Raw genomic sequence first — 24,656 nt, 5'->3', positions numbered from 1 at the left:
AAAATATCGGGGGCCAGAAGCAAAACTATCGGCCCGGGAACAGAAGCAAAACTATCGGCCCGGGGTCAGAAGCAAAAATATCGGCCCGGGGTCAGAAGCAAAATTATCGGGTCTTTTGAAAATGACCTTGACAAACGGAGAGGACCTCAAAATAAATCCTCACTGCTACAGCCTTGAACAAAGTTAAAAAAAAAAGATATCTTCTATTCCTTTTGGTGAAATAATGGGTTGGTATTTATCTATATATTATAAAATCAAAAACACAAGCCGCATTCCATATAGACTATTTCAATTTCATGAAGACAATGTAATTTAATCATTGTAAGGATTTTAAGCTCTGCAGAGCGTCCGCGCTCCCCTTAATGAGTTGACACAACTGGATACTGTAATCTACGCTGTTAGAATGTTTTAATTCCTCACTCGCCCATTGAATTTTTTCACACAGACTGTTCACAGCTGAACTTTGCCAAGGCTCCAAACTCTCCGATCCGCCTGTTGATTTCACGGGATTCTGGGAACTTGTCTCATACAAATCCGGTCTAGATTTTTTGGAGTGCGGTACAGATTGTGATACGTGGGCGATTTGATTTCTACCACTGGACTCTGCAGCATATCTTATTTGGGTAGGGATTTGTCTCTCCTCTGTCAAAGATTTGGCTGCTGTTGAACTAACAACTAAAATATAGAAAAATACCCATCAGAAAGGGATGGTTAAAGAACAAACAAATGATTGTTTCAACATGACAAAAATTACCAAAGTTATGTGGACTTATGTTAAAGATGTGCTAATTCTCGACTGAGATATTGGTAGTGAATAGTGTTTAATACTTATACTTTAAATTATACATGAATCAGGTTGTATCTACAAGGAAAAGGACAATTAGGTTAATATAATGAATACAGGTGCCTAAGGGGAGCAAGCATCATGTTAACCGGAAACGCCCGCCATAAGCGTAGACACACGTACAAGAATGATCAAGAGTTATCTTTCTTACGTGGTTATTGCATATATACAACATGTTTTCTATGTCTATAATACTTCCTATTCATTTCGGAAGATATCTAAGATCGTATAAAACAATACTTAGTCTAGTATTTCAATGTTTCACATGTTCATCTTTCACTGTTGAATGAAAGGTGAAGATGACGAACAGTGATCAATCTTATATCTCCTATAAGGAATACAAAATAGAGAGTTGGACAAACACGAGACCCTGGACACACCAGAGATGGGATTAGATGCCTAGGAGTAGTAACTATCCCCTGTCGAACGGTATGTAATTCATTATACCCGTCGTTTTGCAAGACCTCTTGAACATTTTTTGTTTTCTGTAATTTCATTGGCTAATAGGCTTAATCTTGGCTTATCAGATTGAGTGTTTATTCTAGTATCTTATTGGTTTGTTAACCCTATAATATGGAGTGTATCAGCAGATTTATTCACACTGCTGGGGTCAAGCACTTAGGATTTGTGCTTTTTGAAGAACTTTGTGATCTCTCGATCTCTCCCCCCCCCCTTTTTTTTTTTACACAGGGTAGATTTTGGTACAGTGTGTAGTAGCAAACTCGGGACGCTTCAGGAACAGTTTCAATACGAACGCAACGCGTTGTTGGGATTTCTTATGAAAAAATAACAATGCATTTAAAAAAAATTGCAAAAAATATTTGTAAGCACGTGTTTACAGTGCTTTCATGTCGCTACGCCACTGAGTTCAAATAATTTCTTGAAAACAAAAGATGTACTACCATCACAAAAACATCTGTATGATCCCACACCTCAGGTATTATCTAAGTGTTTGGTTGTGTGACTCTTATCTATATCACGAATTCGTACGTTACCCCCGTTAAATCTATGTGTGTAATACCTGAATACAAACAAGCATTCAGAAACGATACATATGGCGAATGCATGTCTTTGTGTACATCCTTTTGCGTTCTTTTCCTATTGAAAATGAACGACGTAACGTTTCCATGAATGAAAAGTTCTGGTACGGTAACCCATGGCATTCTCTCTCTCTCTCTCGTGATATTAGAAATTACAAAATAAATATAATAGATACAGAAATCATGCATTGACAGAATTTATTCACTTTACTTTCATTTTGACAAATCAAAATGGGGAGGGTGGATTATTTAAAGGGAGTACTTGTTGTTCAATGATTTTATACACTATATTAATACATTTTGTTTTTGAACGCCAAATTTTGGGTTGTATTGTATATAATGTATGTTTTTACACTATGTTCCCCGTTTTTAAATTTTACAGTATTTTGTTTTATATCAGGGGAGATCATTAGGCAACTTTCATTAGCAACAATGTATGATATATTTCTGGGTGAGCTCCCCTTTTTACAGTGTCATTTTTATTTCTACATTAATTTGTTTTATATCAGGGGAGACCACTACGCAATTTTAAGTAGTACCAATGTATATCATTCTGGGTGATATCCCCCTTTTAACATTGTCATCACAATAAATGACAATTCACACAAGTAATGTTGTCTGTCTTACTGTTGGGGTCAGAGCAACACGTTTCTGTGATTAACATTAAACGGGTATTACATAAATACATTTATATTCATACATTCATGAAGTATGTATTTTTGTCTATTTTCATGCAGTTTATATATATATATATATATATATATATATATATATATATATATATATATTCATGCAGTATGTTTTCTTTGTCAATATTCATGCACTATTTGTTTGTCTATATTCACACACTATTTCTTTTGGTGTATAGTCATGCACTATTTTTTGTCTACATGTATATTCATGCATTATGTTTTTTGTCTATATTCATGCACTATGGTTTTTGTCTATATTCATGCACTATGTTTTTTGTCTATATTCATGCACTATGTTTTTGTCTATATTCATATTCAAGCACTCTTTTTTGTCTATATTCATACACTGTTTTTGGTCTATATTCATGCACTATGTTTTTAGACTATATTCATGCACTATGTTTTTGTCTATATTCATATTCAAGCACTCTTTTTTGTCTATATTCATACACTATGTTTTTGGTCTATATTTATGCACTATGTTTTTTGGTCTATATTCATATTCATGCACTATGGTTTTTTTGTCTTATTTATGCACTATGCAAGACTTGATCCCTGCTTCTAGATTCACTCTTGTACCCAGGATCCATAATTTGATAAACTAAAGGCCCATGAGCCACATCGCTCACCTGCGTCACCTTGGCTCTGTCATTATTTGGCTGTTGTGATTTTTAAAGGAGTTTTTTTTTTTATCAATCTTTATTCCCATGAAAATTTTTGATCCCGTATTGTGGCCCCAACCAAGCCCCAAAAGATCATTACATAACTGAAAATGAACTCACATAACAGAGATGCCTCAACACCTAACTAACATGACTAACATGATCCTTGCTGTTCTGGATAAGACCATGCAATGTCACAAGGTCATTTATCATGGTTTGTTTTCTTTTAACGTCCTATTGAGAATTTTTCACTCATATTGAGATGTCACCTGCTGTAGGTGAAGTACCACAAATTTAGACCTATGCTTAGCACTCAGGGCCATAACAGTGAGTTTTCTTTATTGTGCCATCACCTGCTTTATGATATGAAGACCTTGCCATAAGAAATCTATAAACAAAATATGAAAGCTCCATCTTAAATAGTTCGGGAGATATTTTAACTACAAATATGTCCATAGGACATGAATGCCCCGCCCGATGTGACCAATGCAATAAGAAAATAAGAGACCCATGAGTCACCTCGGTCCATATTTAAAAATTTCCCCATTATATTTGCATGTAAAATTTTGACCCCCTATTGTGACCCCTACCTACCACCATGGGCCATGATTTTTACGAACATAAATCTGCACTATGTCAAAAAGCTGCCATGTAAATTTGAACTTGTCTGGACTATTGGTTCTTGAGAAGAAGATTTATAAAGACTTTTTCCTATATATTTTCATGTAAAAGTTTAATTCCCTATTGTGGCCCCAACGGCCATGAATTTAACAAACTTGAATCTGCACAATTTAAGGAAGATTCCATGTAAATTTTAATTTTTCTGGCCCAGAGGTTCTGTAGAAGAAGTTGAAAATGTAAAGTTTACAGATGGACAGATGACAGACAAAAGGTGATAAGAAAAGCTCAATTGAGCTTTCAGCTCAGGTGAGCTAACAACGGAAAGTTTTAATCAGAAAAGCTCACATTACCAATCCTTTGGCTCAAGTGAGCTAAAAATACCCAAGGGATTATCGGTGTTTTTTGATTTTGGCATTTTTGGCAATTTTATGCCAACTTCACACTCTTGTCATTACAGTACGAAACGATTTTGGGTCAAATTAAATGTAGTTTGGGTTTGCTTATATCTTCTTTATTGGAATGGCAGATTTTGGGACTCCTACTGAAATCATCAAGTTTCTGGGCCAGATGACTGTAGAAACTGTACCTGCTTCTTTACCTCCTCCAATGAAAAACATTGATTCAGAATAACAGGTACATGTACTTCAATATCTCAAATTTCAAACTTGCCAAAATCACCACAACACATTGAACACAACAGCATAAAAGACTTATTCACTGTTAGATGAAATCATTTTTAGCTAACCTGGATCATCCTTATCAGTGTCGGTGTCTAATTCACTGCAAGCTATGCAGTAGTTCACCCCTTCTCTATCTTCTAACAATATAGTCTACAATTCATAAAATAATGCATATATAAACCACAGCATCAGAGAATGTATGAATTCTAAATCTTCCAGTATTCAAAGGCTTCTCACGTAATCTAAGAATAGCAATGAACTCTTCGTCTTAATCTTGGACATTTACTCACGTCACAAATCTGACAGACACTGCCCAACATCTTATAGCCCTTCAGTAGATAATCCCCCATCAGCTTACTGATTCTGTCCGACCTCTCGCGACGAGCCTCTAGGATCTTCATCTCTGCCTCAGAGGGAGGGTGCCATTCTAAATCTGAAGTATATTGCAACAAAATCAGGTCATCGACATCTATAATCACAACCATAAAGTATATTTCAGAGGGAGGGTGCCATTCTAAATCTGAAGTATATTACAACAAAATCCATGTATATGCAGTCAGGTCATCCACATCTATAATCACAACCATATATTTACATTTCCAATGTTTATACCTTCTGATTTCTTTATCATTTGAATTGATAGCCATTTCCTCATGAATGTGAACAATGTGTATATGAATCTTGATAAATATAGTATGAACATTTTTGCTGCTGGGAATATTTCTACAGAAATGTAAGTAAAATGTAAATATAAAAAATGAATTTCACTTTTGTGAATACAAGAGGGAATGCTTCACTCCAGCATACTCGTCATGAAGTGCTAACGAGCTTCATGAAGATCCCGGCGTAAAACGTCGCTGTTCATGCCCTCGTGTATTTTCAAAAAATTTAATTCATTTCATTAACATATGGAATCAGTCGGATGATGTATATCTCTAATCACAACCATATACACGTATACTTTATTCTGAAAAAAAAAAAAATTATGAATTGCAGAAAAAAAAACAAGCAAAGGAGGAAATATGCAATCCTTCTGGAATTCTGTGCAGGGAGGTGATGTTTTTAGGTGGAAACAGAATTATATTTAATAAACTAAAAACAGTTGACTGAAATAATATCTAGTACATGTGATCTTCCACCTTTAGATCCAATAAAGGTAATTGCCTGTGCATGTGCTTTCAGGAGTGCTAAGTTAGATAAAGAAGCAAAGTTCATTGATCAAATGCTATCATCATTCACACTATCTTTGACCTTTTATTCCTCAATATTCTTTAGAGTCAATATACTTATTGCAACTATCAAAGCATCATTAAATCAAAGTTTCTTTTTCTATTCCACCATATCCCAGACTAAGAAGGGTAACTCTAAAACTCACTTTATCTTTGTTCTATCTTACACTTCACTTTTGTCTACTTGTGTACAGACCTTGTATCAATTATATGTACATGTATATTCATGATAAGATTACAAAACTTTTGAACCAATATATTAAGGCTTTCTGTGGGGCTCATTATATATTAGAGCATCTTTCTTCACACAGTATATCATTTCTTAAATTTCATTACATTATTTATCTTGATTGGCAAGTTCAAAGGTTTTTTTCAATTCATTTCACACTTTTCTAAGACTAAGAATGGTAACTCTAAAACTCACTTCATCTAAGCAATGCAATATTAATAGTGTGAGAGAGAGAGAGAGTTAGTTTAACAGTCAAATCACTCATCTAAAGTAAACGGCAGTGTCACCTAAGTGCATATTAATTGCTTGAACTGGCAAAAGCTGAATGTAAATTTCCAGACATGAATTAGGATGGACTGCTCCAAGATCAGGTGTAAGCTAATTAGTCCCAACATCCATCTGAGCTGAATCTCAACCGAGATTAGCCAATGATCATTTCGCTCGGTTTAATGGTGACACCGTTATATATATATTAAATTTTACACAACTTTCGTTCTTCTAAAACTTCCAAGAAAACCCGCAAAATCTTTCTGTTAAAGATCATACATGTGTATATGTAGATCTGCAGCACAGTACTTTAACTATTATATGCAATCTAATTAAAATTAGACTTGTATATTGAAGTGTATTGTAGAGGAGCGGATATACAAGTCTAATTTTAATTAGATTGCTATTACAATGTATATGATACAATATTTTAATAGATATGATTAGTACATATGAAATTAAAAGCACATTTTATGATTGAAGTGAAATTCTCAGTCTCAAGGGTATCAGGACAACTTACCCTCAAGACAACTCGCCCCTTCTTCGAGACAACTCGCCCCCTATTTGGGACAACTCGCCCCCTCTCTTAATATAACTCTCCCCTTCATATCATACATGTTTACAATTATTATTTTTGGTCTAAATCCAAGAGGTGTATTAGAAAAAATTAAATAAAGAAGTAGGTACAGTTTCTAAAGTCATCTGGCCCAAAATATTGATGATTTCACTTGGAGCTCAAATACTGGCATTCAATTAAGGAATAGATTAGCAAACCCAAAATTCGCTCAGTTTGATCAGCAAAATTATTTGTGTCATATGACGAGAGCTTGAAGTTGGCATAAAATTGCAAAAATGCCATTTTCAATGAAAATATCCACAAATTCAGGTGGTTTTCCTTTCAGAAAACATACAGCGCATGCGTCGAGCAAATTCATATTGAAGCATGTTTTTCATCTCAAAATAATACACAATATGTATCATTTTCATTTTGCTTGACAAATGCGCACATCTTTTCCTGAGCAATAATTTGTATGACATTTAACAGTTTTCAGGCTTATTTTGAGAAAAAGGCGGGAAATGTCTTATTCATGACGTCATAATGCTATCCATTTAGGACTATCATTCTGATTTTGTTGACATAGTATACCTGGCATTTATTTTACTTTCTTAAAACGCTGATTAAGGTTAATTCCAGACACATTTTATAGAGAGAAAATTTTTGGGCCTTTTTATGTATAAAACCGTACCTTGTTCTTTCTTATAGATAGTAAATATATCACATACAAAAAGACATGTTCACATAAACACCAAACTTCGTGTCTTTTTATGCAAGACGAAACATTTTAGTGAATATCCAGTGTTTGGGTTCAGTAAATTCATCATCACTTTTATGAACATGTAAAATATATAATTTCAGCAGAAGCTAGTTAGCGATTGGTAGGGAGAGTATTAACTTGGTCTACAGCTGACGTAGTATAATTATCAATAATCTGCGTCTGTTGTTAAATCTAATTGTTTGATTTTCCCCAAGCTGTTTACATTTACTTCAAACATTAAGGTACTCGTCATCAGAGTACTTTTCACTTTGAAATTGACGCAAAAAAAAACCCCAGTAAAGCAAAGTTGTTATGAAATTTCTAAAATGGGGGAGTTGAGAAACGCATTAAAAGATAATTACATGTAATTAGAATATTCATGCTTCACATTTATACTTATGTATACTGTATCGATAAAACACACACACCTCCCAACCCCCAAAATTTTTCCTCAGTATTGGAGACATGTAATCAATTACCTGAAGATCAGTAAATGTAATTTTCCTTGCCAAATGAATTATGAAAAATATCATTTTTTCTGAAAAGCAAAAATTAAATCTGTGTATAATTCTGTTATAATTTACCATTCATGTTAAAGTATGAAATAAAAAGACGTATCTTTATAGGGCTAAAAGTGTAAATTTTTGTACAATTACTCACATACACAAAATGAAATTAAAATGTGATAATATATTTATATATAATATTGGGGGGCGAGTTGTCTCAAGAGAAGGGGCGACTTGTCCTGAGAGAGGCGAGTTGTCCTGAGAAGGGACGAGTTGTCTTGGGGGGGGGGGGGCACTTGTCCAGCATTAGATTCAAGCACTCCCTTATTTACTTAGTTTAATAGGTGAGGAAAAGTTCACGGGTTTTGTTATTTCATTGGCTGAGTTTTGTTCAGTGAGAATCCTGAGTTTTTGGTCAAGTTGGTTGTAGTTCACTTTCAGCAGTTTTTGCATCATTTAAATCTAATTTTAGCCTTTCAAATCCAGACCTAACAATATAAAACATCCAGGTAGCATTTTGATATTTTCGTGAATTGGGCCTTGTCCAATAGATAGGTAATTAAAATATATTGACTTTAGTTACAATAATATCTAAAACATGTAAATTTCAGAGTATTACATGTACATTATTTGTAAATTTGTAATGCAGCTGTAAAATACCTAAGTAAAAGAATAATTTTATTTACATTTTAAGGGAGATAATTCCTAAAGGTTGAAATGTACACGAACTGGTAAAGATCTATGTGCCTATTAATTGTATATTAAATAAGTAAGTTTTATCACATATTTACGGATATCACTCATACAATAAAGTTTGTGCCCCTATCCACAGTAGGTATTCCTACACTGCATGCCGTAAATAAATGAATACATTTGCATAAATGGGGAATGGATCAGGGTGACAGAATGAATTCCCAATAATTCAATTGTAAAAAATGATGGAAGTGGCACGAGTGTTGTAAAATCTTGAAAACAATGAATTTATATATGAAGTTAAGATCAAGAGAACAGGTCTGTCATTTCTAGCCTCGTTATCGTCTTGAAAAAATGAACAGCCTGCAGCGTTAGAGTACTCTCCCTGATCATGTCTTGCATCAAACGTCGAAGATCAGGGCTCGAAATTAACATATGCCCGTCAGTCTGTGACTGGTTAAAAGTCTGGCGGACAGATTGACATTTGTTTTAGTCAGTCCGACGGGACTGGTCAATTTTCTAAAACATCATTTTGGAAAACATATTTATGGAAGCTTAAACACACATTTGGCATTCCTCTGTAGATATCAGATGAACCAGATTAGTAATTATAAATCTCACATAAGTGTTACAATACTGTCTGAGGCATATCAAGTTAAACAGGTTGGGAACACTTCCCCTATAGTGAGATATTCTCGCTAAAACGCGATTATCCCTCTTTAGCGAGAAATAAACATTACCATAAACAGGTGTTTTGGCGTCTTTATTGAAAATAATGGCAAATCCCGTGCAACGCTGAATAAGTGCGACACGCACTCAACATGATGTGAATTGTTTCTATGAAATTGACAACATAGTAATGAAATTACATACCGAAGTTGCTGCGTAAGAGGGAAGCAGTCTGAAATCCAATACACATTGTGAGTGTTTTTGTTTTGATTTATACACTGTATATTTGCAGAAGTATCAGACATTTTAGCACTTTTTCTTCTTTTCACGTGAATCACGAAAAGATGTACTCCGCGGGTGTTTTTCTCTGTTGTACGCGATATATTTATTCTCGCTAGAGAGGGATAATCGCGTTTTAGCGAGAATATCTCGCTATAGGGGAAGTGTTCCCAACCTGTTAAATTCTGTTATTTTATTTTAATATAAACATGAACAAAATATGTTTATTTATTTCTGAAAAACTCTGGTGGACTGGTAATTTTTTCTGCAGACTGGTTGAAATTATACCTTATCAGTCAGGCTGGACTGGTGACATAAAGAGTTAGTTTCAAGCCCTGGAGATGATATTAATTGACATTTTTTTTAATGATGAAGAAAACAAACAGGCCTATACATTGGAAAAAAAAAATAATATTAGGTGACATGAAATAACTGAAATCATTTCTTGAAACCGTCCTATTGACCTCCCCATGGTTTGTGGTTGGATATGATTATCCAACTCGTTGTGCGTTTTCTATCCTAATCAAGTGATATTCATTTTTACTATTTTGTCTTTTCGGGCCCCTTTCTTTCTATCATGAAATAAATGGCTATGTATTGTGACCCCTTAGCCAGGAGTTAACCTCCACCCCCTGCAACAGATCTAATTTTTAATCTTTTATCAAATTATCCACTTCATAACTGTTCTTACCCATGCTTTTCTTGATCTCAGAATGTTTTTATCGGCGCGTTCGATTTTTAGTAACTTGTTCCATTATCAGTGGGTGTAACTAAAATGCGGAACGGAAAACCAAAATAATTACCTACGTTTGTAGTTTCGTTTTCATTTCTATTAAATCATCATCATCATAAGGTAAGATTAGTTGTCTCTAGTATGTGCTTAATCGCTCCCGGATAGCGCTCATCATAATTTGTGTTAATTTGATTTTCCTTCTTCTTTTATTGTTTCTCTATATTGACAATATTTAGTGTGGTGTGAATTGTTATCCAAGTTTATAAAAAAGTATTTTACTTCCAGAATAATGACCTAGATGTTTAAGTTTTTCAACAGTCCGTTCAAACGTCCAGGTAAGCATTATAGAATTATTCTTATATTTACATGAATATTATCTATATCATCATTAAGACCGTTAATTTCGATATTTAATGTGTCATTCTTATTGTGCAAGATAGGAAGCACGTGAGGCGTTAAAGTTTATCACTGGCTTCCAGATATAGCTATACTTATCATATTCATGCACAGGTAGTACATCAAATATTTTTGTATCAAATGATTGGATGTCTGGATATGCAACATAGGGGTGGGGTACGTGGGAGAAATAGAAGATCGAACCCCACCCCCTCGTACTTCCGTCCTTTTCCTCCCTTTTCTCCCTCAATACCCCTTTTCCTACCCAGTTAGTCTTTGATATATCGTGTGGTCGAGTACTATATATGAAAAAGTTGAATCGCATTATAAAATCAACAGGCTTAGGTAGATAGAATGGTCAATCGTTAAAGTGATAATGTCCTACGGACCTGGGGGTGAGGGCGTGTCCCGAGACACAGTTAGATCATTCTAACTATAGGAAAAGGGGAGCAGAACCTCGGGTTCTGCCTTTTCATATAGTTTGAAAGTTATAGTAATGTATATGTGTTTTAAAGTAACTTATGAAAAATATAAAGCAAACGCCTGTGAGTACCACCTGTTTTCCCGACTTTGTCACCCCCACCCCCAGTTATTGTAAACATAAATAAATTTCTCATCAATTCCCCCCAAACATAGCCCTAGGTATCTGTAAAGTGCGAAACGAATTCGAAACGAAACGAAATCTACCGCAACGAAACGAAACCCACCGAAACCTACCGAAACGAAACGAAACAGATTGTATAACCGAACTCTTTTAATCATAATAATTAAAAGTGGTATCTAGCTTAGGCACCTGTGAAAATGACCACAAATAATTAAATTCGCCTCCCCTTTGATGTAGGCTTTCAGCTTGACTGATACAAAGTTTTAAAAGTTGGAAGGGGGTTAGTAAGCACAAAGTACATATCCGAAGTTGATTAAATACCATGTGCAATTAGTTTCGGATTCATATATTTCAGATTGGAGGGTTACGGTCTGGGGAAACACACTAAACGAGGGGTGGGGTCGCCGGCGTTGGATACGCCTTTGGGCATAGGTACATTGTTTGAAGAAGCTGGTGTCTGAGAAAGTTGAAAGCAGGAAGAGCTCTTATCCTACCTCTAACTACTGAGGTGCGAGTACTTTCAATAATGGAAAAAATTAAAAAGTATGCCATATTATATGAATGCAATTCGGTAAGATATATATACATGTATTATTTAAACTTATTATTGATATGTAGTGAGTCTAAAGATAACTCTATACATTTGAAGTGTTGCTCAGACGGGGAAAGGAATTGAAAACGGGATGGAAAACGGAATTTTTTAAATGCAATAACATCAGGAGGAGGTCAGTATTTCTTAAAATGAAAAGGCTTATGAACAATATACTATATACAAATACACAATATCCACATGTATACATAGATTTGTCTTTAGAGCAAAAAATACTGAAACATGTATTTAGGCCCAAATGTGGATCCAACGCCGGCGACCCCACCCCATCGTTTAGTGTGTTTCCCCAGATCTCTGACCTGTGAGACTGTAACCCTCCGTTCTGAAATGTATGGATCCGAAACTAATTGCACATGGTATTTAATCAACTTCGGTTATAAACTTTGTGCTTACTCCCCCTCCCCCTTTCCAACTTTTAAAACTTTGTATCAGTCAAGCCGAAAGCCTACATCAAAGGGGAGGCGAATTTTATTTATACGTGGTAACTTTTACAGGGGCCCAAGATACCATTTTTAATTATTATGATTAAAAGATTTCGGTTATGCAATCTGTTTCGTTTCCTTTCGGTAAGTTTCGTTTCGTTTCGGTAGGTTTCGATTCGTTTCGATGGGTTTCGTTTCGTTTCGATTTCGTTTCGCACTTTACAGGTACCCAACATAGCCTGTTTAAATGAACTTGCATTTAATTGAACGAGATTTCTTAAAGAGAATTGATCTTGATTTTGAATATAGTTCTATGGATGGATGGATGGATTTAGTCTGGCTAAATTGTGAGCCTTCTCCCAGGGAAGTATTATGACTCTATAGCCAGACTTCCGGGGGGGGGGGTGTCTCACTATGTAACTAGTCTTCCCCATTTAAAGTGACCTTCCACTCACGCCCAGAATAGTCCTTTTCGCTATATTGATTTCAATTATAAAAGTTTAAAATTTCTAATGATAGGTTATATATCAAAGTTGGTCGTTATAGGAATATCATAAGGCCCCAGAGAGTCTGTGCTCATAATGACATAGGAGACGAATTCCATTTCATTTTGAAATGTCCTAAATTTTTATACAAATATCAGAAAATTATATCTTTAAAAAATTAATATCATATACCAAGTATCTTTAAATTAGTCAATTTACTCAGTACAAAAGTGTGAACGAATTATGTAACCTAGGGAATTTTTAAGCTAAAGTTGCTTTATTTCGTAATAGTGCTACAAATGACTGGATTCATTGAATATTACTACATATGTACATGTATATGTTGAGTTGTATTATTTGCGATAGACAGTCTTCCGTTGGAAAATTAAAATGAAATCCAGACCAAACACGTAGGGGAGAAGTCTCATTATACACATAGGGAAGGGGTGTCACTATGCAGCCAACCAGGGGAAGTCTCACTATTTGGGAAATATCACTATATAATATCAGTATCCTGCAAATATGAGTTAACCCAAAGAGCCACAGCGAGAGAAAATAAAATGATTGAAACAGAATCATTTTAAATTAAGATAAGATCTATGACCCCAGTATATATATATATATATATATATATATATATATATATATATATATATTTAAAAAATATGAAAAGAAAACACAGAAATCCTCCGTAAAGCTTTAGCGCTTTCATTACATCTTCAGAAGTTTTACAAAAATGTATACATAGCAGTATCATAGTAACAGTGATTATGATACTGCTATGTATACATTTTTGTAAAGCTTCTGAAGATGTAATGAAAGCGCTAAAGCTTTACGGAGGATTTCTGTGTTTTCTTTTCATATTTTTTAAATATTAGTATCCGATTACTGAGACTCTATTTCAATTTTGGATATATATATATATATATATATATATATATATATATATATATAATCCAAAATATAAGTAAATATCCACACAAGTAATAGTATAATAAAGAAAAATCTTTTTTTCTTTATTATATATATATATGTATTGCCAACTTTTGTTCAAAACCAATTTGGGCAATAAAGCGGGGGTTGCAATATAACGAATGCACCATTACAGACAATTCACTGAGCAATCAAAACTATAGTTAAATTCTGTAAATTTATTGGGTCTCTATTCTGTATAAACATGAGGGAGGGGGGCAATATATCGAGAGAGTACTGTATATAATTTTACAGCATTTATGTCTGACATCTCTCAACTAATTCGACACGCAAGAACTTGTTCTGCGTATGGTCAGTTTTTATATCGATACAGGCTACTGACAAACGAATTGATGGTGCAGGGGTTTCAACAGTCTCGTTTAAAGTCAGCATTTCACAAATTATATGGTGGTTATAACACCTAATTTGGCAATACAACCTGTCATTGGGTCAAATGCTGTCTGATGTATTTCATGCCGATTGTTAGGCCGTTCTTGGCAAACTGATTTTGACTACGGATAATTCCGTTTGCCTGATCAAGATATAGGGATCACGTCGGGTGTGATCGGTCGACAGGAGATGCTTACTCCTCTTAGGCACCTGATCCCACTTCAGGTATGTCAAGGGGTCCGTGTTTGCCGAACTCTCTGTTTTGTATTGCTTATAGGAGTTATGAGATTGATCACTGTTCGTTATCTTCACCTTTATAGGAGTTATGAGATTGATCACTGTTCGTTATCTTCACCTTTATATATGAGTTATGAGATTGGTCACTGTTCGTTATCTTCACATTTATAGGAGTTATGAGATTGTTCACTGTTTGTAAATCTTCACCTTTTATCTTTTTAAGTATGATCTATTTGATTACATTCAAAATCTTATATCGTTGATGATACTTTATTTTAAAAATGTATCCCAGGAATAACTTTTGTTGCTAAAATACTGAGCATTAGGAATGATAAAGACTTTTGAATTTATTTAGTAAGCAAACAGGAGAAAATGCCTCATTTCACTGACAAACCCTCACCATTTTCCAAGATCATAAAGACGTTACAGGTAAGCCAGACAGGTAGCAGGCATTGTGTTCATTTCAAAATAAACATGTAACAACGAGGTAAATTTACGATTGCAGTCGTAACCAATATTCGATTTTACTGAGCTCATTGTTTTTCATTTCATAATGTTTACATTCACTGTGTGTATTTTGCTTCATTTCTATTGAAATCCATTGCTTACCAGTTACAACCAAGAAGAAGGCACATTTTGTTTCAATCTAGTTAGATCCGTTTATTCTAGTTCCGTTTGTCCGTGTGTGAATATACACATTCCATGAACTCCGCGACGTATTTCGCGGTATTGCTGAAATGTTGCTGGAAAATATATTTTCTGGTTTATTATTTAACCATTCATTGAATTTAGATTATTAGTAACACTTACCTATATCATCCGGTGGTTTATTTTGCGAGTTTAGAGTTTGTCCTTCTTAGACTTTTCCCCTTTACCATCGTTTATATATTGACATCATTACCAAATATGGAGACCAATCAACGTCAGGTGATTTTTAAATGTTACTTTAAAATAACTTGCAGGTCATTAATACCTATATTTTGCGTACTTGAAATAATTTATATTAAATGAAAAACACAGAAAAATATAAATAACGAAATGTCTTTCTCTGATTTGTTAAACGGGAGAAAAATGCCACAAACATTGCAGGAAAAACATAACCCGATAACGCGATCAAAATTGATTTAGCTTTAATGCATTTATCTATGTTTATTGAAAGGAATACCTCGATGATCTGAATTATGAAATCAACAAGTATGAATGTCCAAAATGTGGGGCAGGACTAGTTTACGATGAGGATCCCCATTCATCAGGTGCAGGTAGGGAATCCAGTGTAGACGGTGTTAAGGGCGCTAAGAAGTCTTCTGGGGATGTTTACTCACGCAGTCACTCACCGGTAAATCACAAAGATTCCAAACCAACTGCAAAAGAGAAAAAAGGTAGAAAGGGTGAACGGGAAACAAAGGGTGATCCTTCCTCTGAAGATTACAATAAGCTACTTGAGGATGAAAAGGAGAAGTGTAAAGCTTTACAAGAAGTAAACACCAACTATGCATTACAGATAACTGAACTAGAGAAAACCCTTTCTGAGAGGGTATTGGATGTAGAGAACCTTAACAGTCAGCTACAGGACGAAAAGAAAACAATGGCGGAAATAATCGAAGAAAAAGAAAATCTGATAAGGGAAGTAAATGAGAAACTTAGAGAAACCGAAGAAAAGAAAACATGGCTGCAAAAAGAAATGGAAAGTCTGATGGACATAGAAAAACGTCATAGGACAGATACAGAAAACTACAAGAAAACTATCAAAGAAAACGAGACTCTTATAGGCAATTTAACAACCAAAGATAGTAAACAAGGTCAGATACTCACTTATCTTTGTATACCTATCAATTAATATTCTATATAATTGGGAGTTGAACTATGTTCAATCTCCCTGGGTCATCACGCACTTTTCTGCGCAGTAATTTGTATTGATTTGTATAGTGGTCGTCAGCGGGGGTTCTGTGTCAGCTGATTTACTCCTAGGTAAATCAACATAAACTTTTATAAACATCCGCCATTAAATAATCCATGTAACTTTTCTGAATTAATCTAATTTTGATAATTGACATGTAAATAAATGCAATGATATTGTATTCAATTCAAAGATTTCGATCAAATTGATACTGATAGACATAGAAAAATAAAAGATAAGGTTGAAAATTGTCGTTTGTAACGCAGCGTCACCTATAAACATTGATAGGGAAACGAACGACAACTGCACACAAGCCCTATTGACACCGTTGCGCGAAATATCGAATATGGTGCGAAACCTCAGAAAATTTACAAGAAATAACTCTACAACATTGTGTATGTGTATATATTTGGGTTTTTTTTTTAATGTGATATAAAAAATGCAACTTTCGATTGGGATCGGAATACGAAATAAAATTTCCTATATCAGGTGGCAAAGTGAAACTGCTTCATGCTTCAAGTTATTGAATTACGTAGTAATTGCACGTTACACATTAGAGAACTGTTCCTTTTAATAAAGAAAGTCACAAAATAGATACAAAATGAGTGTACCTTATTCATTACTATTACCGAGCTTTCGTCGACTATAATCTCGAAATGGCGTGTTTCGCTGCGCTTGATGACGGTAAGGTCCACATTTTCTACGTGAGTAGTGTGATATTTGTTTATGAATTTTTTGCGCATACATGGTATGTCTCGGCTAGGAATAATGGAAACTTTCTCACCTATGTATGTAAAGACATATTAATCTCTATTTTTAAAAATGTAGAACACTTTTATCAAATGACAATGTTTGAAAACGCTTAGAGCCCCGATGTCAGAATTTCCTTTTCCAAGACATCAATATGTCAAATTCATTATCCTTTTTGAATAGTATGTACCATATTTTGTACCAATTATCCATTTTGAATTCCCTATTACAATGGGATTTTGCTGCACTCTGTAATGTTTGAGTGGATGTCATGAGTGCGTGTCAAACAGAAATTTTAAGAGCATGGGATAAGGTGCTGCCATGTATTACTTCACTATCAAAGTTTAACCCAGTTGCCACAATGTTGAATTTATGCTGCAAAAAGGATTGGAAATTGCTCTGGTCAAAACACATTGTTTATTTGTCTACAGATGAAAGAGACATGAGGATTCTCCCTCACAAACTGAAAAAAATAGTTATGGATCTTGTACATGTATAGTTTATTAATCACTATAGATTTCCAGCATCACAAGTCTGATTCCACTATATGCTTTCCATACTGTCAGGTTCATTCACCCCCTGTTTGAGCCACAGTATAATATCCCAAATACCTTGGCAATAAATAACATTATTTGACTAGTGTTTCATTTTTAGCGGAGTTACGATGAAGTCGAACTCGGCTTATGATCTGATGAAGTGCCTTTGGGCGGGCAGGCGGGCACACATCAACATTTTATTTCCGCACCATAGCTCTTGAGCAAATTATAGGATCTCATTCAAACTTAGATGGATTGTCACCCTCAGTAAGATGAGGAAGCCTATCGATTCTGGGGTCATTAGGTCAAAGGTCAAGGTCACTGGCTATAAATAGACTGAAATATGGAGAAAATTTTGTTTTCCGCACCATAGCTCTTGAACGAATTATAGGATCTCAATCAAACTTAGATCGATTAAGTAAGACAAGAAGCCTATCGATTCCGGGGTCACAAGGTCAAAGTCACAGTGGCTATAAATAGACTGAAATTTGGAGAAAATTTTGTTTTCTGCACTATAATTTTTTAACAAATTATAGGATCTCAATTAAACTTAGATGGATTATCGCCCTTGATGAGACAAAGAAGCCTATTGATTTTAGTCAAGGGTTAAAGGTCAAGGTCACAAAGGATTTAAGTCGGCTGAAATTTATGTTCGCAAAATTTTACTCCCTGCTTGATAATTCTTGAAAACTTTTCTGCCGGTTCCCTCTATGACCATTCCTTGCGCAACTCGGCTTGTGCATTTCCGATGCCCGACAATTTTTATTTTTTTTTGCATTTCATTTATTTTGAGTTATTATACAATTATTTACCATTCCATTGATCCTCTACAGGACTGTAGTATACTCAGGTGACAGTTTAGCATATTGGACTACCTTTTCAAGTAATGAATCCTTAGAATTAGCTATAACTAGGATTAAACTTGAATGTATATATACAGGGGAAAAACTTCTTCATAACTGCAAGGCATTGATAACCATATTGATTTGAATGTTTGGGCCATAATATGTGGTCACATTTTTCATGAGAATATAAAGGGGTGAAATTCTAGAAAACAACAACACGACTTCAGTTACTCGAGGAGCGTTGTGGCCCATGGGCCTTCCATTATCCATGTTTGCTGTTGTAACGCTTTGAAAAACAACAACAGTTGATTTGTATCTAAAATCATGATAATATTCAGTCATTTATCCCCCTACCCTTCCAGTACTATCTTTTCTAACTGAATTTCCACAATGTTCAACTCCCACGAGTACTTTAAGTACTTTGATTGATTATTGTATTTACCTTTATATCAATTAGTTAATTATATTCAAGTTCATGGAGACTGTAATGACTTTATTTTCTGCCTGTTGTAGAAAGATCAATTGAGGAATTGCGAAGAAAGCTCGAAGGTAATAAGGAGATATAGAGAAGATATTTCACCCTTTCTCTGCCGACATCACCAGGTCTTCGATATCTAAGTCAGATTTGATGTGAAGTTGTTAGATTAAAGTAATTTTTAGCCAAGTAGCAACGAAGTTGAACTCGACTATTGGTTAGGTGATGGGACGGGCGGTTGGGCGTCAAGAAAAGTTTACAATATAATCAAATGAAACTTTGATATATTGTTGGGTACCAGGTGAGGAAGACCCCTATTCATTTTGGAGAAAAATAGTTAAAGGTCAAGGTCACAGTGACAGAAAATAGAATGAAAATTTCAGAAAATTTTGGTTTCCGGATGATAACTCAGAAAGTTTAAATCCGAATCAAATGATACTTACAGATATTGTTATGTACCAGGTAAGGAAAATCCTTATTGATTTTGGAGAAAATAGGTCAAAGGTCAAGGTCACAGTGACAGAAAATAGATTTAAAATTCCAAAAAAAAATTGGTTTCAGGTGGATAACTCGAAATGTTTTAATTTGAATCAAATGAAACTTGGATATATTGTTGGATACCAGCAAAGCAAGGCCCCTATTGATTTTGGAGAAAAAAGGTCAAAGGTAAAGGTCACAGTGACCGAAAGTAGATTGAAAACTTCAGACAAATATGGTTTCTGGACAGTAACTCGAAAAGTTTAAAACTGAAATTAGTTCTACACAATTATGAATATGCCACATCATTCCTGACTTTACAATGTATCCTATGCAACTCGGCTCATGCACCCCTCGGTGCATATATTGATTTTATTTTCATGTTTTTGTTTTCAAGGAATGAATGAAACTTTAGAAAAGAGACAAAGAGATAATGCTAACGAAGTTGATAGTCTGAAGTGTAGTCATAAGTCATCTCTAGAAGTGAAAGACAAAGAATTACGCACGCTTAAAGGTAAGCGACATTACATTGGTTCTGTTCCGTGTGATGTACATTTTATTGAAACCTTCGATATCTAAATCAGATTTGATGTGAAGTTATTAGATTAAATTAATTTTATTTTCCTATGTTTATGTTTTCAAGGAATGAATGAAACTTTAGAAAAGACACAAAAAGAAAATGCAGACGAAATTGATAGGCTAAAGCGTAGACATATGTCAGCCCTAGAAGTAAAAGACAAAGAATTACGCACGCTTAAAGGTAAGCGACATTACATTGGTTCTGTTCCGTGTAATGTACATTTTATTAAATCAATTAAACTTATACTAATGGCTACTGTATATCTGATTTGTCTCCTGATATGGGCTACTGTATGCCTGATGTACCCCCTGATATGGGCTACTGTATGCCTGCTGTACCCCCTGATATAAGCTACTGTATGCCTGATGTACCCCCTGATATGGGCTACTGTATACCTGATGTACCCCTGTTATGGGCTACTGTATGCCTGAAGTACTCCTGATATGGGCTACTGTATGCCTGATGTACCCCCTGATATGGGCTACTGTATGCCTGATGTACCCCTGATATGGGCTACTGTATGCCTGATGTACCCCTAATATGGGCTACTGTATGCCTGATATACCCCTGATATTCATTGTTTTGTAGAGAGGTGCACAGAACTGGAACGCCATATTGAAAAGATTTCGAGAAAAGAAATCGGTAGGATGTTTTTCTGATTTCGCCTCGGTCGGTTTATTCATTTCTAATTGAATGAGAGATGCCTACTCAAACTGTGTAATATTATTTTAAAGCTGTTGGATTTTCTACCACTCTGGCCCCGTCCATGTCTACTCTTCTGTTGGATGGGCTGATGACACAATTAACACAACGTCTGACAGTGGAGGGTGTCGATCTCGTGAGACGTCCGTTCTACGGAAATACCGATTTCAACTGCCCTCTGTTGGCCATATGTGTCAACGTTTCCAGAATTGGAGCGGATGCCAAAGAGGCTCTGAAGGGAGTAGTGAAAGGTACCTTCCTGCATACAGGACACTTTTGTGTCCATTCTATTTTTGCTTATATCGCCTTTTCCATAATATGCGAATTTGATTTCTTTCATTACATTAATTTTGGTAAACAGGACTTTGGGTGAAATCACTTTCCGATGCATATGGATGTAAGAATTTCTCAGTATTCAGTATGTTAATAATTTGCTGATGCTAACGTAAATTCTCCCATGGGGATACAAGCTAGAATAGGTCGTCATTACCCCTTGCCTGTCGTGAGAGGCGACTATATGCGGCGGTCCTTTGGATGAAACCGCAAGAAGCCGAGGTCCCTTGTCACAGCAGGTGTGGCACGGTAAAGACCCTCCCTAGTCAAAGGCCGTAAGTGCCAGACATAGGCCTAGTTTTGCAGCCCTTCACCGGCCAAGGTGACGTCTCCATATCAGTGAAAAATTCTGGAGAGGGACGTTGAACAATACTCATCAATCAAAAGAAATTGCTGTACTTTTTTAAAATTTATTTTTTTCGGTTTCAGTGGGAAATCAGAAGGACGTTGTGTTATTGGTGTTTCATCACAAGGAAGCACACGCTCTCCCGAGTCAATCAAGCGACAGACTTCTGACTGGAGCGGAATTCAGCAATCTTGGTACCATTATAGACCTGGCTTTCCTCTCCCAGAGAGGGATTTACGAATGTGACATGAACATGATGGGCATCGAACGGATTGTCTCCTTCTTACTTCAGTATAAATCACAAAAACAATAGCTCTCCTGAAAAGTTGAATACACATTAGTTGTTATATAACTTCGCATTTCTTACGTCTCCAAAACTATTGAACTCATTTTAGCCAAATTTGGCATACAATATTCTAGCATGAAGAGGATCGTATTTCACCGAATGAAGGGTCATGGTCCCGAACAAATCTGTTCGGAAAATAGTGAAATTAAGGCGGGATATTTAAAAATCATTTTAAGGTACATTCTGGCAGAAAAATCAATACGTGTTTCTTTTTCATTGTGAATGTTTATGTATTTTGAAATCACGACCCCAAGGGCTTAGGCGGGGCCATAATTCGGATATAAAGTTTTAGAGGTAAAGGTAAAGATAACGAACAGTATATCGATCTCCTAAATCCTATAAAGAATACAAATTTAGATGTAGGGCAAAATAGACAGTGCTTCTTAAGAACAATAGGACCACTGTCTGTCAACTTAACAATGAAGAATCCTTATGTAATGTAAATACACGTTTGTGGTATACAAAACTTCAGACACCAGGTTGGGATCACAGTTGAGGTTTAAAACTTTACATAAGAATATTTTTTTTAAATAAATGCAGTACTCGTTTAATGTAAAATGTTTAATGTTAAATGTAAGATATAAAAGAAAATTATCATTTGCTACATATGGAAACTGCAATACATAATTAATACTTCCTTAGTTTACATTTGATCACTGTTCGTTATTTCCACCTCTTTCAGCATAAGTAATATTGAATCTTTTAATGCGTAATTGTAAGTAAAATTCTAAGTAAAATACAAAATTAGGTCTTTTTACCATCAGAGTCGATAGAATTTCATAATTAATGGACACCGTTCCTAACTTGTCAATTGAACTGGTATTTCATGTCAATTGAAATATATTTTCTTGTGTAAAAATGTTGTAAAACATTGCTTAAAGAGACACTACAGCTCATTTTGCGCAAAAATCATGAAATGACAATTTTCCTAGCGCTTTCTCAATTTTTGTTGTATTGTTGAAAGTATGAACTTTGCGAAAATAACACTTATCTAAAGTTAAAAATTATCGTTTTAACGTAAAAATTAATACTTTTTGATGGCCTATACAAAAAATATCGAGTCTCCTCCTTTCAGTCTTCAGACGCATGCGCATAGACAGTAAACAGTGCAGCATGTCGTCCAGTGAGAGAAAGTGTAGTTGATAGATCTAGAATTTTGACAGATTCTGTGAGAAAAGAGGTAAAAATAGAATGAGATAAAACTCATACGTGAAATAAAATTTACCTTGGTATCAGTTTGACCGTTGGAAAACAAAGAGCTCGGAGAAACCCATGTAACTCAGTGGCGGATCTAGGATTTCTGAAGGGGGTGTGAAAGTCAAAGATTAGCCACAGTAATCGGCCATTCTGGTGCAAAATTTGGATTTTCATTCACAATTTGTGGCGTAAAAGGGGAGGGGGGATCCTGCCCCCCCCCCCCCCCTCCTTAAATCTGCCATTGAGATTAGCTGCGAAGACACTACTTTTAAAAGTAAGTGTTATTTTTATCTGAACACGACACGTGTTAGTTGTAAAAACATCGGTCAATGGGAACATGGAAGGGTTTCTGTTGAAATAATGATTTATATAATTAGTTATTTTAAGGAGCAGGGAATACTCTTATACTTGAAAGGTGAGTGTGGACCCCCTTGAAGGGGAATTTAAATAATTTCCTACGCAACACCTTTGCTGTCATTCAAAACCACGTGATGTAAATAAGCATTCAAAAGTCCGAGTCAGAATGAAGAAACCTTTGAATTCCGAACGATCTTCAAAGCGCAGTTGAGAGTAAATTGATGCATCCCAATTGTTCAAAATTGTCAGTATCGATATGAATGTTATCATTTTATCAATACATGTTTTAAAAAACACTTTATTAAAATGTGGAAAATGAGCTGTAGTGTCTCTTTAAAAAAGATATATGTACATGTACTTCCTTTCCTTTACAAAGTAAATGTAATTTGATTTTTTTATGAAGCAGGCAGTTGGAAGAGTCTAGTTGGTTTTTTATGTTATTTTATGGTATTGTAATACATACCACTTTCTAATCTCTCTCCTTGTCACAGATTACAATCATGACAGGTGTAGAGCGTTACAAAATTTTTCATCAATGAGTTTTAAAAAAGAAAATTGATAGGACTTATCTAAGTGTTTCCTGTCGTTCATTCCCACTCATTAATTGTAATTGTTCAGTCTAGTAGAATGTGGGCGGAAATAAGAGATGAAATATGTAAGATTGTTTGTGCTTTAACTTTTGTGAGGATATCTGTTTGAATTAGATTTGTATCTTTCATTCTTCAATATATGAGTACTTGTTTTTATCAATTAGTAGTCGTTATGATACCCAATAGAATGTGGATAATTATGGGATAGAAATGAATGTCATACTGTTCATGTTAATTTGTGTTTTTCCTATATCAAACTAGATGCTGTTGTAAGACAGTAATACCAGCACGCAAGTGTTTTCCTTTAAATATATTCTTCACCGTTCTTGTGTAACTCGCGAAGAAGCCACATTATTTATTTTATGATTTACTTGAAGATAAATGATCAAATATAGTTAGTGTCTCTGGGTCATTCTAACCCTGTCATTTTTTTATTGTTCAAATATCTTTAAAATGGTTAAGACACCAACCCTTAAAGCAGATATATTCTTGTTGCTCAGACACAATGCACTGAACATCAGCTTTTTGTTCGTGGTTCTTATACCCCTATTTATCCCTCAAGGTAAAAAAAAAATTCCAAAAATCTTGAATCATCTCCCAAAAGATAAAAATGATTTGGCTGCTGCAGAAAATCTGAGAGGAGTTCTGT

General features: G+C 35.0%; 2 protein-coding genes and 1 long non-coding RNA gene across 4 annotated transcripts; 2 read left to right on the top strand and 1 right to left on the bottom strand.

Moving 5' to 3' along the window:
• Positions 1-201: 201 nt before the first annotated feature.
• Positions 202-10,502, bottom strand: LOC125650098 (protein ZNRD2-like). Its single transcript, XM_048878063.2, has 4 exons — positions 10,419-10,502; positions 4,830-4,972; positions 4,605-4,689; positions 202-675 (listed from the first exon to the last, which is right to left on the bottom strand). Exons 1-4 carry the CDS (start codon positions 10,420-10,422, stop codon positions 317-319), a joined length of 591 nt encoding a protein of 196 aa, XP_048734020.1. The 5' UTR covers positions 10,423-10,502; the 3' UTR covers positions 202-316.
• LOC130054849 (uncharacterized) lies at positions 1,179-4,492 on the top strand. Its single transcript, XR_008803185.1, has 2 exons — positions 1,179-1,273; positions 4,386-4,492. It is a non-coding gene; the product is annotated as an uncharacterized LOC130054849 (long non-coding RNA).
• LOC125650097 (myosin-6-like) lies at positions 10,479-24,234 on the top strand. Of its 2 annotated transcripts, XM_056165796.1 has the most exons (10): positions 10,479-10,580; positions 10,746-10,795; positions 14,932-15,005; positions 15,736-16,375; positions 19,118-19,153; positions 19,954-20,070; positions 20,200-20,316; positions 20,725-20,778; positions 20,871-21,089; positions 21,601-24,234. In XM_056165796.1, exons 2-10 carry the CDS (start codon positions 10,759-10,761, stop codon positions 21,828-21,830), a joined length of 1,524 nt encoding a protein of 507 aa, XP_056021771.1. In that variant the 5' UTR covers positions 10,479-10,580; positions 10,746-10,758; the 3' UTR covers positions 21,831-24,234. The 2 variants fall into 2 exon arrangements, with proteins under 2 accessions (XP_056021771.1, XP_056021772.1); XM_056165797.1 differs by lacking the exon at positions 19,954-20,070 and having other exon boundaries at positions 10,496-10,580.
• The last annotated feature ends 422 nt before the right edge of the window (positions 24,235-24,656 follow it).

The sequence above is a fragment of the Ostrea edulis genome, chromosome 5, assembly GCF_947568905.1.
Source record: "Ostrea edulis chromosome 5, xbOstEdul1.1, whole genome shotgun sequence".
Lineage (NCBI taxonomy): Eukaryota > Metazoa > Mollusca > Bivalvia > Ostreida > Ostreidae > Ostrea > Ostrea edulis.
Note: the sequence above shows the minus strand (reverse complement) of the source record. Positions and strands in the feature narration are given on the sequence as shown.

Coding starts and splice junctions, on each gene's coding strand:
- LOC125650098 (XM_048878063.2), bottom strand. Junction 4,690..4,829: donor GTGTCTGTCAGATTTGTGAC/GTGAGTAAATGT, acceptor TATGAATTGTAG/ACTATATTGTTAGAAGATAG. Junction 676..4,604: donor CACTGATAAGGATGATCCAG/GTTAGCTAAAAA, acceptor TCTATATTTTAG/TTGTTAGTTCAACAGCAGCC.
- LOC125650097 (XM_056165796.1), top strand. CDS start 10,759: ATGTTTAAGTTTTTCAACAGTCCGTTCAAACGTCCAG. Junction 20,071..20,199: donor AGAATTACGCACGCTTAAAG/GTAAGCGACATT, acceptor TATGTTTTCAAG/GAATGAATGAAACTTTAGAA. Junction 20,317..20,724: donor AGAATTACGCACGCTTAAAG/GTAAGCGACATT, acceptor ATTGTTTTGTAG/AGAGGTGCACAGAACTGGAA.